The 17,795-nt window shown below is 33.8% G+C and overlaps 1 protein-coding gene across 1 annotated transcript; it reads left to right on the top strand.

The window, feature by feature from the left end:
* Positions 1-10,327: 10,327 nt before the first annotated feature.
* LOC145139390 (uncharacterized) lies at positions 10,328-11,408 on the top strand. The gene is made up of 3 exons (XM_079073229.1): positions 10,328-10,471; positions 10,570-11,239; positions 11,305-11,408. The coding sequence occupies exons 1-3, from the start codon at positions 10,328-10,330 to the stop codon at positions 11,406-11,408; spliced, it is 918 nt and encodes a 305-aa protein (XP_078929355.1).
* Positions 11,409-17,795: the final 6,387 nt, after the last annotated feature.

Here is a 17,795-nt window from a genome sequence, read left to right as displayed (position 1 = left end):
AGCTACCCCAAAATGTCGACGTAAAGCGACTATCCTGATCCAAAACAATAGATAATGGAACTCCATGCAGTTTCACTATCTCGCCAACGTTTCATTTGAATCAAAGTTCGACAGTGGCTTTGGAAAACACTATTTGCTGTTTAGTTCAAGTTTTATACTTGAAATTGTAGTTACAGACTTCTCCAAGTAGGAGACTATTGGATTAAGGTGTCTAAGCCAGTAACTAAATTGGTATATTCTTGTAATTAGAAGCAAAGTCATTTTTGGGTTGCCCTCTTAACTAGAACTTTATTAGAATGACAATTATAGAGAGAATGGTGATTTATTAGTTTATTATATTATTAATAAACTAATTAGAAATTATGAGGAAATGATTTGTTAATATATTATATGATTAATATATTAACTGGAAATAGATAGTTGATTTGTTAATTTATTATGTGTTTAATAAATTAATATGAGATCAATAGTTAAACAATTGATTTGTTAATTTATAAGGTTAATAAATTAATAAAAAAAATCAACTAGAATGAATTAACTATTAATCAGAATTAATCTGGAATTAATTTGAGATTAATTGGAATTAATTAAAGGGGCAAGTGGTGAATTGTAATTGTTCAATAGTTGAACAAAAGAGACAATTCTAGAACCATCCAATAGAGGACGGTTTTGGGAGCCTCTTTGGGGTTTCCACGGGCCTCTTGGATGCATATATGGAAAGGATTTGGATTGGGATTAAATCCATTCAAATATTGTTTGGTCCCTAAGTTACCTAAACTATAAATAGAACCCTTGGGGCACTCCAATTCATGCATATTCTTTCCTAGAAGCTTATGAACTAAATTCTATTGCTTCTCCTCTCTCCTTAATTCTCTTCTAGTTCTAGGGTTTGGGTGTGAGCCATTAGATGCATCGTACCTTTGGTGCAAGCTTTCCAAGCTCTTCAAAGGAAGGATTGAAGTGGTTTAATTACTACAAAAAATCAAAGGTATGCAACCCTAATTCTTGTGTTTTGATTATACTAGGTTTTTCAATTAGGGTTCATGTTAGTTTTTGTTGTTCATAGTATGTTGCATTCAAAGTATATGACATAGATGATTTAGGTTGCATGTGCCCTTAAGTGTTAAGTGAAATTCCACAAGCACATAGTTCTTGTAACCTATAAAACCCATCAGTTTGGATCCTTAAATGCTTGAGAGTAAGTTTTAGAAATAAAGGAGGAGGAGTCAACATGAAGTTTGAGTTTTTGTATAGGCTTGAAAATGCCCCATTTGCTACAAGTTTGCATTGGATGTTAGGCGTGAATAGGGGAAGGAGAAGAAGGATGAGTGGCATGAGTTTGAGTAGCGCTAGGAGAAGGAGAAGAGGATGCATTCGGGATAGCCCTTATTGGTGATATAAGAAGTGTCGTTAATGTAGGAACAAAATCCAGATGAGATGCAACAGATGAGGAAGCTACATCGGTAGGATAAAACATAGACGGAGAGATAGTCTCGTGAGGAGATCATGTCTCGACGGAGGGCGGGCTGTCATGCAAAGGTGGTGAAGACTTGTCTATAGGGGAGTTGCGACATGATCAAGGAAAGAGTAGGATGGAGGAGAGTTAGGTGTCATAGACCCAAAAGGAAAAACCGATTCGTCAAAGACGACATGCTGGGAGAGAATAATTTGTTTAGTATGAAGATTAGGACCCCAATATCCTTTGTGGCTTGTAGGATAGCCAAGAAAGATGCAAAGAGTAGGTTTGGGAGATAACTTATGAGGAGTGACAATATGAGGAAAGCATAGACGCTTGTACATGCATAAGTGAGAATATGATGGTTGTTTCTGAAAGAGTCTATGAAACAAAGTGTCATTTTGTAAGGTGGTGGGAAGGATATTTAATAAGTATGTTGCCATGTGAAGAGCTTTAACCCAATACAGTGGTGGAAGATCGTCATGAAATAAGAGAGTGCACATGAGATTGTTTATTCTGCGAAGCATGCATTCAAATTTTCCCTTTTGTTGAGAGGTATGAGAGCATGAGGAACGCATGTGAATGTCGTGTTCCACAAATAGAGAGTGAAATTAAGTTTTTGTTGTTGTATTCATTACCGTTGTCACACTGAAAATATTTGATATCAGTTTTAAATTGATTTTGAACATATGATCGAATGTGTAAAAAATTAGTGAAAATATCGAAGAGGATAGGCCCAAAGAAAATGAGAGAAATTATCAATAAAAATGACATAATATTTAATTCCACTAGCACTTTTATTAAGGTAAGTCCAAACATCAGAATGCACAAGTTCAAAAGGAAATTGCAAAACAAAATCAGACAAACTAAAAGGCAATTTAACATGTTTTCTTATTTGACATGCATGAAATAAAGTAGAAGTTTTATCGACTGAACATGAAATTAAATGATTATCAGCTAAATGTTGGAAGACATGATGATCGGGGTGACCGGGATGTTGGTGCCAAAGAGATAGAGACATGGAGATGAAGGCTTGAGGAGTCAGAGTGGTGACAAGGTAGAGGTCATCGGTGCTATCACATCGCATGAGAATTTGTTTTGTTTGAAAATCCTTCACAGAAAACCAGAAGGGTCAAATTTAATAACACACATATTTTCATTATTGAGACGACAAACATAAATAAGATTTTTAATAATTGGGGAGTGATCAAAATGTTTTTAAGGTGTAAAGTATGATAAGGATTTGGTTGAGAAAGGATGGTATTACCGACTTCAGAGATAGGAATTGAGGATCCATCACCCACTAAAATAGATGAAGATGAATTAATAATTTTATCAGACATAGACTTGAGTATACCTACATCAGCATGAAGATGAGAAGTGGTGCTAGTGTCCATGTACCAGTCACCGTGTCCAGGGTAATTTAAGGACATGGTGTTGAACATCTCGGGAAGTAAGGTGGCCTGTTGAGGCATGGATGCATGATGATTAATGTTGAAAGCTTGTTGGGGAAAAGTTGATGGAGTTGTTGGCGACCCAAAGGTTGATTACGCTAACCCAAAAATATGGTGATGGGTTGGATTCTATCGAGGCCCACCTGGCAGAGGTTGTTGTTGGGCTACAGGCAAGGCAGGAGTGGGGAGAAGGCCCGTTTGTGGAGCTGTTTGATACAAGCCAAAAGCCCAACGTGATGGGTTTGTATCACGAGAAGATTGGTGACCATTTAGATGGCGTTGTTGTAGTTGTCCTCCATGGTAGGGTTGCGGACCACGACAACCTCGTCCACCATGGTTGTTTCGACCCCCACGTCCACCACAAAATCCACCACATTGATTATTGTTGTGATAAGAGGATTTGATGGTGAGCACAGTGGGAGATGAAGTATGATCCGAGTGAGTAATGGAAGATTGGAGATATTCATCCTAAATCATTTTTTGTTCCTAACATACAAGAATAGATCGGACCTCCCAAAAAGAAGGAACTGGTTTTTTTATGAGAAATGGTGATGGCAATATATTTATATTTTTATGCAAACCATTCAACATGTATCCAACAAGATTAATGTTTGGTACCTCGGAGTCCATATTTTCGAGAAGATCAACCAAAGATTTTACTCGGTTGCATTGATCAGTCGTGGACAAATCGCCCATTGTGATATTACGGAGCTCGTTTTGTAGTTGAATAACCTTATTTTCCTTGTTATCATGGAAGAAATTTTCAATATTTTGCCAAATTTCATATGTTGTGCATTTTTCTTAAAGTCCAAGTAGAGAAGAGATGTTGTAAGAGAACCATATAACCAGGATTTAATGATAGGATCCAACCTTTCCCATTCTTCAAAATCGATGGAGATGACTGACTTGTCATTGTTAGCAGGAGTGGATGGTTTGGGAGTGTCGATAGGAGGTTGAAGATGATTTACCACCCCATATCCAATATAGTGGATCTCAAATAATTTGCGCTAGATGTCGTAATTCATGAAGTCCAACTCAAGATCAAGCGGAACAACATGTTTAATATTAATGGTGGAGGAGGGTTTGTCAGACAAAGATGAGCTTGTCATGATGATCGAAGGTCAATAGAGTATGTCATAATGCTCTATAAAACATGTCATAATGATACCATATGATTTGGTATTTTCCTATGAATGATCTCTTTCATTAAACACAAATATATACACTTACATAATACAAGAATGGACCAAATACAATAGGATATACAATATATAATAATACACAACTAATAATTTAATATTTTGATTATTTATCAACTACCTCCACTAATCAAAAATATACTTTATTTGATAAGTTTATATATACATTTAAAATATATCAATATTATATTTTATTTATAAATAATTATGATTTATATATTTTAGTATATTTTTAATTATATATTGTATTTAACCTAATATATAATACTATATTGTTAATTGCTTTTAAAGTTTGAAGAAAAAAAATAAAGAGATAATTACAAAATTAGTCAAATACACTAATTACCTTACAAATTTAGCCAAAAAAAATAAAAATTGCAAAAATAACCACTGAAATCGCAGATGGAAATGACCCATCTGCGATTTTGCCCTTCCATCTGTGAAGGTACAAGCGCCTAAAGCACAGCTGTGCTTTAGGCACTTGTATCTTCGCAAATGGAATATCCCATCTGCGATTTTCGTGTTTCACCTGCGATTTTCCGAAAAAAAAAGTATAAAACCGTTTTTTTTCCTTCATTTTTCACTCTTCAATATAGAACAACTCTCTCTCTCGGCGATTCCCTGTGAGGGTTTCTTGAAGAAAATGGACGATTTTTTCAACAATCCCGAAAATATGGTTAGATTTTAACTTTTTTTATGTTTTAATTAACATTTATTTAGTATATGTTTTTATTATTTATTGTATTAGTTAGTGTAAAAAAAATGAAATTATATTGTTTGTGATTGGGTAATTTTGTTGTATTTGATAGTTTTAATATTATTTATTAGTAAACTTGAAGTTTTAATGCTATTTTGGTAGTGGTTGTATGAATGTACAAGTATAGACTGCATAGAATGTGCATTGACTAGTTGTACATTTAGTAAAATGGTTAGAATATGTTATTTTTTTTAAGTTCAAAGTTAAATAAATTGTTACAATGATGTTTACAATATGTTTGGTTAGTGGTTTAAGTTGATAAATTGATATAGCATGGTTAGAATATGTTATTTGTCGTTTGTATAGTTGTTGTATAACTTGAAAAATTGTATATACTTATCGTATAAGTGATTGTATAACTTGAAAAATGGTTATAATAATGTTTACAATATGTTTACAATAGTCATTTGTATATTTGTTGTATAACTTGAAAATTTCTATATATTTATCGTTTAAGTTGAAAATTTGTTATAGTATATTTAAAATATGTTATTTTATTTAATATGAAAGTTAAAAATCGTTTGTATACTTGTCGTATAACTTGGAAAATTGTATATAGTTGTCGTTTAAATTGAAAAATTGTTATAGTATGTCGTTTTTCAGCGTAAATATATAAATTATTGATTAAATGTTGGTTTTTGCATTGTTTATGTTTGTAATTTGAATGTTGGATTATTATTGCATTTAATAATATGATATTTTAATATGAAATAGTTGTTTAGTTTTCTAATATGTTATTGTTTTTTGTGCAACATGATTCTAATAATTTAAATGTTAAAGTTATTGTGAACTTAAAAGGATCGGGGTGTAACATATGAGAAGTATTTGATGTGTTAGATGGTGTCAGACGTGATACTTTTAGAGAAACAGTATTTGGTTACTTGTTGGACGTCCCTCGTTTACAAGGGGACGGATTACTGTTCTGCAAGATGTTTCTTCAAGATGTTTCTTCATCAGATATGGTCGGACGCTGTTTTATCTCCAGATGGAATAAAACGGTTATATTTTAGAGTGGGTGATACGAAAATGGTATATGGCCCAGAAGAGTTTTGTTTGACATCCGGGTTGAATTTTGGCGAGTATCCTAAAAATATCGGGAAAAAATGTCAGAAAAAATAGTTAGTAGTAAAAAAAGATGTTTATTGCGTGAACGTTTATTTCCGAACCATACAAATAGTTCGGTGAAAATCGGTGACCTGAAAAGTTTTATTTTAAATCATCCATTCTTAGAAGTTGGCGACGCTGATGTAGTTAGAGTATGTTTGATATACATTTTGTGTGAAGGTTTTTTGGGAAAAGAAATAAATGATCGGGTGCCACAAGATTGGTTTTTTTTTTTTTTTGCTGAGAATTTGGATGTCTGGAACATGTATTTTTTGTTTACTTTGAAAGTTTCATATTATTAATGTTAACTAGAAAGGTTACCCCCGCTACGCGGGGGCCAGAAGCTTTCAATGTTGTTTCCGAATTGATAAATATGACATACATAGAAAGTGCAAGGATGAAAAGTCCGGGCTTTGCCCCGGACAAAAAATGTAAAAGTTTTGACTGCAAGGACCAGAAGTGTGAAAATGGCTAAAGAATTAAAGGGGTAGGAATTAATAACTTTTTAGAAAAGGGATCAAAGTTGTCAAACCGTTAAAGTTTTGTGGCCAAACTTTAAATATTAAAAGGTTCCAAAAAAGTGTAAAAATATTGATTGCAAGGACCAAAAGTGTCAAAATGGGTAAAGAATAATGAGCAAAGTTGCCAAAAAAACATCCAAATTTAGTATTCCTAACTTCTAACAATAATACAGGCACCAATTCTGCCAAAAAAATGGGAAGATGAATGGAACACAAACAAAAGGACATTAATAAATTAATTAAAGAAGTACAGGGACCGGATATGTAAATCAAGGGACCAAACCTGGACAAAGTATCCCAAATTTACTATTCCTTTCTTCCACAACTTTAATATATATATAATAATTTATATTATAACTAATATTTTTTTGTTTTGTTAGTTTTGCTTGGATAGCTATTTATGGGATTTTACTTATGACGACCTTGAGGATACGTGGAACAAGATAAATAAATATTTATCACTGCTTGAGCGTCGTCAAACTTTAAAATACCCCGTCTCAGGATTTACGGCTCCATTTAGGGCATAAAAAATTATTTATATTTAAATGGTTTTATTGTTATGTTAGTTATTTTAATTTTAACTTTTATTACTATAATTGTAAAAATTGTAGATATGGATATATGAGATGCTTCCGGCTGTTCGTGCCTGTGGATTTGTATTGAGAAAAAATAAAGACATGCCTCGAATGAAACGATGGAGTGGCACAAAAAAATTGAAATGGGTTGATATGAACAAGATTTTTTCAAAGACACAGTTTTATAAAAAAAATTGTTTTCAATAAAATTCATTATTATACTTTTATATGCATTTTTAATATGTTCAATTTTTTAGGAGGGAAAACGACCAAGAAATAAAATGTCACCGAGTGATGATGAGATGACATCTTGTTATTATATGTCAATTCAAGAGTATGTATATGATGAACGGAAATCAGTTCCATCCCCAGTACGAGACCATTTTAGGAGACAAGACGAATCTTCGTCTAGTATGTCGTCTAGTGGTCGCTCTCACGGTAGAGGTGGGCGTAGTGGGAAACCCAGCCTAGAGGAGGTGTTGAAACGACTACATGCACTGGAGCAACAGGTGTTTATGAACCGAGAACCTACTGAGGTGTTTGTTGAAGAAGTCAATAATGAAGATCTATGGAATAGCATCAGTTTTGAGGAGCCTGCAAGATTCCAAACAAATTTTGATCAACCGGTTAGTTACACGCTACATTTTTTTAGAATTTATTAATATATTTGAAAATTTTTGTTCATATTTTATAGTTGAAAATGTAGGTTGTAGAAGATGAAGGGATGAATAAAAGTAATACAAATGAAAATGTTTTTGGTGATATTGAAGACGACAAGGTTATTATATATATATTACAGTTACGATTTTAATAATTAAATTTTAAGGTGTCTTTCGTTAATAACTATAATTTGTTAATTTTAATATAGGAGTTGGAGGAGAGGAATGAGAATGTGGGTTGTAGTAGGAACAAATTTGATGATGATGTGTTTGATGCAAATGATTATAATGAAGCTAAAGAGGTTGTTATACTTACATTTTTTTAGTAGATTAAAACATTTTTTTAATTATTTTTAGGTGTCGGAGGAAGATGAAATAATAATTACGGGAAATGTAAATTATTATGATGCTTATGGTTTTGATGGCAAAGAAGTTACACCCGATACACCGAGGGCTCGAAATCCATCAAAGTATTTGTGCCCTCCTTACACCGAGGTATTCGTTTAATTTAAAAGTTTATATCGTAATAATAGAATATTATTTTTATGTGAATTATTTGAAAGATAGAGATTTAAATATTTGAATATTGTTTTAGTTGCACACGACACCGAAGCAAAAAAAAGACCAAAAAAGAAGGTTGATATCAAATCAACAAGCCTCGTTCCTCCTCCGGCATTTGTTGTTGTTCACGACTTCTCCATGTTGCGCCTGCAACCTTATGTAGTAGGCGGTGAGGTTGTGATCCATAATTATTTATTTCATTCATATGACATGCAACATCGTTTGTTTAATTTGGTGTTAGATAGAGATTTTTGGAGCGCCTTGTTTGGGCATACACACGACAGATGGTTGGAGGCAACGGTAAAATAATTTTTAATTTATTATTTTTAAAGTTTTTTTTTAGTTAATAACAAAAGTATCATAATTTTGTGCAGCATATCACCATTTGGTATAGACTACTGATGGAGAGACATTTTGATAGCAACCGACATACAATAATGCCTACAAATTTTTTTGTTTGCCATGTTTTGGAGGGATAGTTCGATTGGAGGGCGTTTATGGCTGGTATTGCTACATACCTCAACTTCATGGTTGCTTTGTGGGATGTCGATACGGTAAACTGAATTTTATTTTTTGAAATTTTTTTCGTTATTGTCGTTATGTTTTTGTATTCTGATATGTAAACATAATTTTTTTTTATCCTTATACAGGTCCTAATGCCGATTCATTCATCCCCTAATCACTGGTTATTTGGAGAACTACGATTGGCGTCAATGGAAGTCCATATTTATGACAGTCTCGATAGAGGGGCTTATGAAAAATTCAACTCTGATGGAACCTTTACCAAATTTGAAGCTCGGGTGGCAGATTATTTAGACAAGATTGACTATTGGGCCCGGAGGAACATCCCAAGGATTCCATTGAATATGCAATTCATTTTCGAAACAAATGTTCCCCAACAAAGTAGTCATTTGGGAGATTGCGGTGTTTTTGTTTGTATGTTTATGGAACAATTAGTTTCAGGCCAACCAATACGTGAACTTATTGACCCCAAGAACGCAGCTTTAGAGTTTCACCAACGGATGGCAAAAATTTATTGGGGGTCGAGTCTTGGTCCTATGTAGTTGGATTATATATTTGTATATGTAATTGAATGTTGGATTTAATGACCTAGTAATAACTTCAATACTTGCAACATAAGAACGACGCCACCATTTGTTTTAACGTTACAAGTACATTGCTCTAAACATAACAACAAATACAACAATTTATTGACGTAACAACTTCAAAACTATCAAAACAATATTAAAAAGCTTACAACTTGTAAACAATAATTGCCAAAAACAACACCCAACTACAAACCAAGGCTATCTTTAACTTCTTATTTTCTGATTGAAAGTGCTTATTACAGTTAGCTACTTTAGCTATTACCATAGATGATTGGTCCTTCTCTTCATCAACCCAACTGATAAACCCGCATTTTGGTCCCTATAAATTTAAACATTGACAATAAGAATTGTTGCCATATAATCATGAGGGTGTAAATATGAATGAAGTTAAGAACACGATACCATATATGGGCAAGCGTAAAATAATCTTCCTAGGTTTTTAGCTGTACCCGAAATCCTAATGATACGTTCACCTCCGCAATTACAATATGCCATTTGCCTTATTTATTCTATCAAATATGAATTACTTTCATAGATAAATTTCATGAAGTGACTTTACACCCATTTATAGAAGAAATTTTATTACAGACAAGTATGTTTGACTATGAAATGAACTGATTTGACTATGAATTCAAAAAGTTGAACTATGAACTGCATACAAGTACATTGTCTTGTCTTGTCGGTCAGTGATGTTTGACTATGAAATGAAATGGTTTGACTATGAATTTAAAAAGTTGAACTATAAACTGCAGACAAGTACATTGTCTTGTCTTGTCTTGTCGGTCAGTGATGTTTGACTATGAAATGAACTGGTTTGACTATGAATTTAAAAAGTTGAACTATGAAGTATGAACTGTAGAGAAACACCAATTTGTATATAATTATAATTGTATTTGTGTGATGGTTGTAAAACACTTTCATTGCTTGTGAAAATGAGTACTTACATCGAAAGAAGCTTTTCTCAGCTACCAATATTCTTGCATAATCTACAAAGAACAAATCCTAATACCTTCACAGCCATCAAGAAAACGGATACCAACCGCTTTCAATTCTGTTTTGTGGCTTTAGGTTGCATGGTATAACATATTTGTTTTATTGAGTTAATTAATATTTCTTGGTAATGTATCTTGTTTACTCTTTACTTATCACTAATATATGTTTGTTTTTTATGCAGATTCGTACCTTCCTTAGGTGCATGATACCGTTAATATATGTGGGTTATTTACCCCTTCTTGGGAACTATCTGACAACAATGTACTACGCAGTGGCTTTGGATGGAAACCATGAACCCCTACTCTTAGCAATTGGTTTGGGAACCTTAGAGTGTGAAGAATCATGGAGATGGTTCATGATGAAGTTAAAAGAGTGTTTAGGTGAGGATACAGAGGTTGGTTTCATAAGCAACCTATGTGATAAAATAGACTTTGTTGTTCAGAGTGTCTACCCAGATTCGTATCATGGATATTGTCCTAAAGATATAGCTCGAAAAATACGTGATTCTGTCGGACATAATGATACGGAAGTCGAAACGTTGTTTTGGAAGTCATGCAATGCATGTAGTGTTCATGATTTTTACTTGTGTCTGGAAAGGTTGCAAAGTGTATGTAGGAAACCACCTTTCTGCACCTTGCTTAGGAGTCTGATTTTCTGGCTTGACGATATAGCAATTTCAAAATGGACACGAGCATTTTTCCAAAAATTACGTTACAAATTTAAATCGATTGATGTCCCTGAGATGTTGCAAATTATATCCACGTCAACACGTGAGTTTCCTATAACAACGATAATTGAGTTAATCAATACGTCGATACAATCAAAGTATGCTGAACGGGCTGAAGTGGCGGGTAAGGGAGATTGTTATATTTAGTTTTTTCTTGTATTATTATTTTAAAATTAACAAATTTTGCAGGGAGGTTGTCTGGTGGGGTGACCCCTTATGTTGAGAATAAGGTTCAAAACGTGTCAACAAGTCTTAAAATTGGGTGGCAAGACGTTTGTATGGGGATACATTAGAAGTCGATGACAATTTTGCCACCAGCAAAGTACAATTTGAACGTAGGGTATGTAGTTGTGAGAAATGGCAAAAAAGCGGTATACCATGTGGCCACGCTATAGCATCTCTAAGAACCCGTACGTCTGAAGCCATTCACGAAATGGTTGATTATAAGTTCACTGCTTTTGTGTATCGAGTTGCATTTGGATCTGAGTTGGTGAATTCTATACCATCACATGTGCAATGGGGAAATACCAAATAAAAGGGTGGTCCTGTTACCTCCCTAAAAGAAGTAGTTATTCATGTACCCCGTTTGCATTTTATGTCCTATTATGTATTAGTTATTTATGTACGACGTTGCATTTTATGTCATGTTATGTACTAGTTATGGGTTAATGTTTTAATGAATTGATTATGGACCTGTTATCTTAATTCATTTTTAATTGCGATTGAGGAAACAACATACATTAAAAGTAAGGGAGATTTATTAACTACTCACAAAACACACGTACAACAACAAGCAACTTAACTAACAAAAAACAATTAACTTAACCAACATGCATATTAAAAGTGAGGAACTGTGACAACCCGAAACTTTTTCCGTTTCCGTTACGCGTTTTGCGTTAATAAAATTTCGAATTCGTTAACTTTTCCGTCAAACTTTTAGTTTAGAAAATAATCTAGTTATTTGTAATTAAATTATTTACGAGTCGGAACCAAAAATCGCACGGAAACCCGAATAACTCGAAAAATCAAACATTTCCGGTCTAAGTGAGATTACGACCGTAAACCTGTTTACGGTTAGTAAACGAGTGGACCCCCCACCTCACTCCTATAAATACGATACCTCCACCTTCATTTGAACATTTCTGGCCAAAAACTCTCTCCTTCTCTCTCTAAGAATCTTAACCGTAAACACTCAAAACGCCTTCAAGCTTCGGAAAACATCGAGAAACCACGTTTGGAGTCACTTGGGAACGCCTGGAAACGATTATCTCTTCGAAATCAGCAAGCAGAACCATTTTTCTTGAGTTTACGGTCCACCTTCAAGAACCGTAAACCCTGTTCTCGAGTTTACGGTCCAACCTTCAAGAACCGTAAACCCTGTTCTTGAGTTTACGGTCCAAACTTCAGAAACCATAAACTCTGTTCTTGAGTTTACGGTCCAAGCCTTCAAGAACCGTAAACTCCTCTTCGACCGTAAACACCTTTTAAGTGGTGTTTTTGGCTGAAAACTCACCTTCTTCGATTCAATCAAGTCTCGGTAACATTCCTCAACCGAATTCAAGTGTACCTCTAACACGTTATCTAACGAAATCGCTAATTTCGATACATATACGTATTTATTTGATAATAGGATTCCGTTAAGGGTCGCGTGCAACAACTCGAGGACCTTCATTTTCAGTCAACGATTACACGCAACAACTGTGAGTTCATACCCCTACATTTTCCATATTTTCAATGTTTTCAGGGGGGAATACAAGCTAAACATAAATGTTTTCAAAAACTTATGCAAATCTTATACATTAAATCCCTTTTGTACTATGTTGAGCATAAGGGACGTTTTCACTAAAATTTGCTTAGTTTTCCGGACACGCTATTCACTATACATGCAAACTATAATCGGTATAGTTTGAGATTTTCTAAACATAGCAAGTACAGAAACTTTCACTACTAAACATATGCTCTAAGACAGAAACAGTTTACAGTTTACATCACTACTTTATCACGGTGTTCATAACTGTAATTATCACTATATATGGTATTCATACGGATTTTCACTATGGTAAAACGCCACTACACTACATGTAAACTAGATTGTACGATATTGTGAGGAGCTACTTCACTACTATACCCTTAGGCGTACAGGGATAAATCCTACCACTGTATAACCAGAGTCTCCTGGAGGGAGAGCGTGAGATTTATGAATAGATCTATTCGGGACTGACAATCCCACATCTGGACTGCTAGCTACAGTTAGGCGGGCACGCCTGAGATATACAAATGTCATTTCACTCAACGCCTGAAGAACGTTGAAAAGGTCACTAGTCATACGACTCACATTATGTATAAATCACCTTTAGTTTACAATCCGACATTCTTCAACGGTTTTATTTATACTAAATAGAACTAAAACACACTACGTATACTGGCCGAGCCAGGGTTTTCAAACAGAACCAATTATGCTACGGTTTTGCATACGAAATAGTTATACTTCATGATTAGCTTTAGCTGGTCACATGAGGTAGTATTTTTGCATACCACTACGGTTTTCAGTAACGAACATTCATGGTTTATATGAAAACGATATCGCTACCTTTTCACTAAAGAAAATATCGGATTTTCTTGGAAACATATAGATATTTTACGAGCTCATCAATGATTTTCATTACAAACTACCGCTTATGAACTCACCAGCTTTATGCTGATATTTTCAAACTGCTTGTATTCTCAGGAAATCAGTAGACATGTACCTGCTGGGGTTTTGAGGAATTGAAGCAATAAGAGTTTATGTCTATATTCATACAAAGCTATTTGATGTAATTCAAACCAAGTTCAGACAAAGTTTCAAACTGATGTAAACATTTTATTTAAGTATTCACTGTAATGGTTGTGTTGCTATGATTGTTGTTATTCATTGGTTGTGATGCTATACATGATGTCCTCCGCCCCAGAACGTTTCCGCCATCGGTTTCGGGGTGTGACAGGGACATTCTTTAAAAGATTTCATGCATCTCCGTGGGTAAATTCTCTACCATCAGATTCGAAACGGTATTGTTCCAAAGCCACCTGTATGAGAATGTCTTCATCCATATTCGCATGTTCATTATCCAGCTCGTTATAAATACGTTGAAAATGTTTGACCTTTATTTTCAAATCTAGAAACTTCGCTTTGACATCTCTTCTTCTTCGATATTGAGTACGCCCCATTTGATGGTGAAACAAATGGCAGACACGAGACCAAAATGAACCAGCGCGAACTTCTGGCGGACCCGGTGGAAAATCGTCCTCTACAGTTACAATCCAAGCTTGAACCAAAGCGACCTCCTCTTCGTTGCTCCATCTATGTGGTACAGGTGAGTCCATAGTTGCAAGGGGAAAAGTAATGTGATACAATTAAAATGGATATGAACAATTATTTATAGCGACTTCTTATTTTCCCGGTGCAATGGGTTGTCAACTCAAGTAGCAGTGTATTGTGTTGTCATTCAATGCAATGACTTGTCAACTCGAACAGTGATCTGTTGTGTTCTCAGTTAGTACGTTGCGTTCTTCAGTTAAGTTGGACTATGAATTGCAGACAAATTAGAAGATTGGACTGCGATATTGTGTATAAACTACTATAAATTGACAATAAGTTAAAAAAACAGTTTACTAAACGATGTTACAGTTATTTATATATTATTTTTGAAATTTTACTCTCTTTATTTCACTAAAAATGAGTTTTATACCATGGAGCAATGACGAGTTCTTGGTTCTTACACGTGCATATATTCATGTGTACGAGACCAGCAAGTTGAACGATCCTATGTTTTGGACTCGTTTAACCAATATCTTCAACGCTGAAAACCGAATGACTACAGCAAACGATCATGACGAACTGGACATCTTAGCAAGATGGTATGAAATGAAATTAGTGGTTCTTAGGGTTACTAACCTTTAGTGGTTCTTAAAGATAAAGACACAAACTTAAAACTAAAAACTTACAAATTTATACAATTATTCATCCAACAAACTCATTATTTCAACTTCTTTGGAACTACTTTTTTTTTTGTCGGCAACTTAACAAATGTGTAGTTATAATATAAATTGGTTGGTTTGTGACAAACTATATTGAGATCCTTTTAACACAAAGCGTATTATGAGTCTTCCATGATACACAATGTCTATACTACAAAAATTATCAAGAAATTTAACAAAAAAAAAAAAACACAAATTAGACCCACAAGTTGATGAATTAACAAACTACTAATTACTACCAAGTAATAATAAAGAATAAACAAATGGATATTTAATAAACCTAACTTTAATTTGTATTCTCATTATGAATAAACAATGAGGAATTAATTTTCATTTTAACAAATTCTAATAACATTCTTATTAGAATCAAGTGCCGATGAATAACAATCAAATCCATTATTTATAAACATTAACTTAAATTTCATTCTTCCGATTAACAAAGCGTGGCATGTAATATTGTGTTTCAACATAGACAAAAGAAATAAAAAAAACTACAAATGCAACTATAAAATATAACCAAATATAATCGATCAAATAGTACACATAGGGTAAAAACTTTGAATTACAAAAGGATAAAAACTCAAAATTAAAGATATACTAAACATTGCAAACTTTGACTTTAAATACTCTAACTTCAAAATCAAATCTTCCATAACTAAAACTTGAAGCAGGATCTTCGACACGTCCTCTTACTTATATATTTTTCATCGTTAGGCCTTCTCTCTTTTATTAACTGCAATAACCTAGTCTGAAATCCATCTATTCACAACTTGAATATCATAAATGAGTAGAAGCATGCCAACAATAATAGATCCCCCGATATTTAGAGAATCAAGGAATAACAACTAAAGCCTAACAGATGAAAGAGACTAACAACTATGCCAAACTCGAAACAACCACAAGCAGCCCTGAAAGAGATTGGGAGGGGAATACCTCAATCTTCAAAACAGCAGGAGGAGATATCCAAACCCATAAGAGGTAATCTTTAAACACCTGAGTCCAGAAATAAAAACCAACTTTAACATATAAAAGTTGGACACTACCTTAACATTTTTATTCTGACATGCTTCGAACCATATAGTCAACTGCCTAAAATAGAAAAATCAAAAGATTACCATTAGTTAATCATATCAGATATAACATTTGAGTCATCTATAGTAAGCCAACCAACTTAATTTTTTAAGAAACTTACAATTTATTTACATTATTGAAATGAAAGCACACCACAGCCTAGATAAATCAACAACATGAGATAATCCCACAAATGACAATGAACGTGGTTTACAAGTTTTCTTCCACAAACAAGCATTTTAGATTCCACAAAGACTTCTAGAAGATGAGTACTCAAATTTGGCAATACAGACTTAGGAAGATTCCTGTCAATGGAACAATTAGCTTTAGTTAATGAAAGGCTAAATATTATAATTATAAACCAGAAAATAAATGAACTCCATATCAGCGTACACCCCTCTCCGTTTGAGCATAATTTGACAAAAATGGAATAGAAATAACATCTTGGGCTTTACTCATGTACACTATTCCACTCCCAAAGAACTATCATATTGTTGTTTAAAAAAAATTGTATTCATTAAAGCACTGTAAACCATAAAAGGTTTTTAGAAGCCATGATCATACATGAGAAAGTTTGAATATAAAAAAAAAAGAAAATAGATTTATTACAAACGGGTAGCAACCAATCTCTAGTGTTTTTTACCAAGTCAATAAAATACTCTTTTAGAAAAATAAACTGATGTTAAGACCTAATAACAAAATATACAATATAGACACATACCTGCTTTACATACACCATGAAGGGTTCTTCCTTACCTTGCACTCTTCCTTTGGTAGTATAATGTAAGGTCGCATACATAGTTAAGCACCCATTTCATGACCTGTAAACACACGCACACAATAAGAGAGAATGTACTTTAACAACCACCATTCAGTTCTTCCTTACACAAGGCCTCATCATAACACATTAACAACCATGACAACCATGAAAAGCATAATCAGATGCAGCAGCTGAAGCATCAGATAAAAAATAATGAACTAACAGAGATGAATAAGATTACCAAACAAAACATAATTACATGCACCAGCTGAAGCATCTGCTAAAAATACATTTAATGACTATGTAAAGCTCCAAAATTGCTCCTGAAAGTACCTGTGGATTTAACAAAAAGCAAATTAATTAGATTACACAACTGAGACTTTCTTAATATTGTACAACATGACCATAAAAAAAATCCGTTTCATTTGAACCAGGGGCGGCAAAAGAAAAAAAAATGTGTAAAAAAGAGGGAAGTTATCATTTTACAGACGTTTTGATGTTTAGGGACCAAGAAGTTAAGTTTTAGTGTTTGAAAGAATAAAGCATGTTGGCAAAACGAAGCTATTATGGAAAAGTATTATTCGTTAGGCAGGATTTCATAACCTTATGAAGGTGGATGGGTATATAGAAAGTTGGTGTTCGCTTTGGCATTTTATCAAACACTTCATGGGCCATCAGGTAGGATTTCATAACAATCATGTTGTTGCTTGACACCCAATTCTCCAATAGGAATATTATTCAAAACAATCACAACTGTCAGCTGGCATTCCTACAAAATTAACATGTTGATAATGTACAAGAAGTATATATTTGTGAATTAATTCACATATTGAAG

The sequence above is a fragment of the Lactuca virosa genome, chromosome 9 (assembly GCF_052849685.1).
Source record: "Lactuca virosa cultivar CGN04683 chromosome 9, Lactuca_virosa_CGN04683_v6, whole genome shotgun sequence".
NCBI lineage: Eukaryota > Viridiplantae > Streptophyta > Magnoliopsida > Asterales > Asteraceae > Lactuca > Lactuca virosa.
This window is presented reverse-complemented; position numbering and strand designations above follow the sequence as displayed.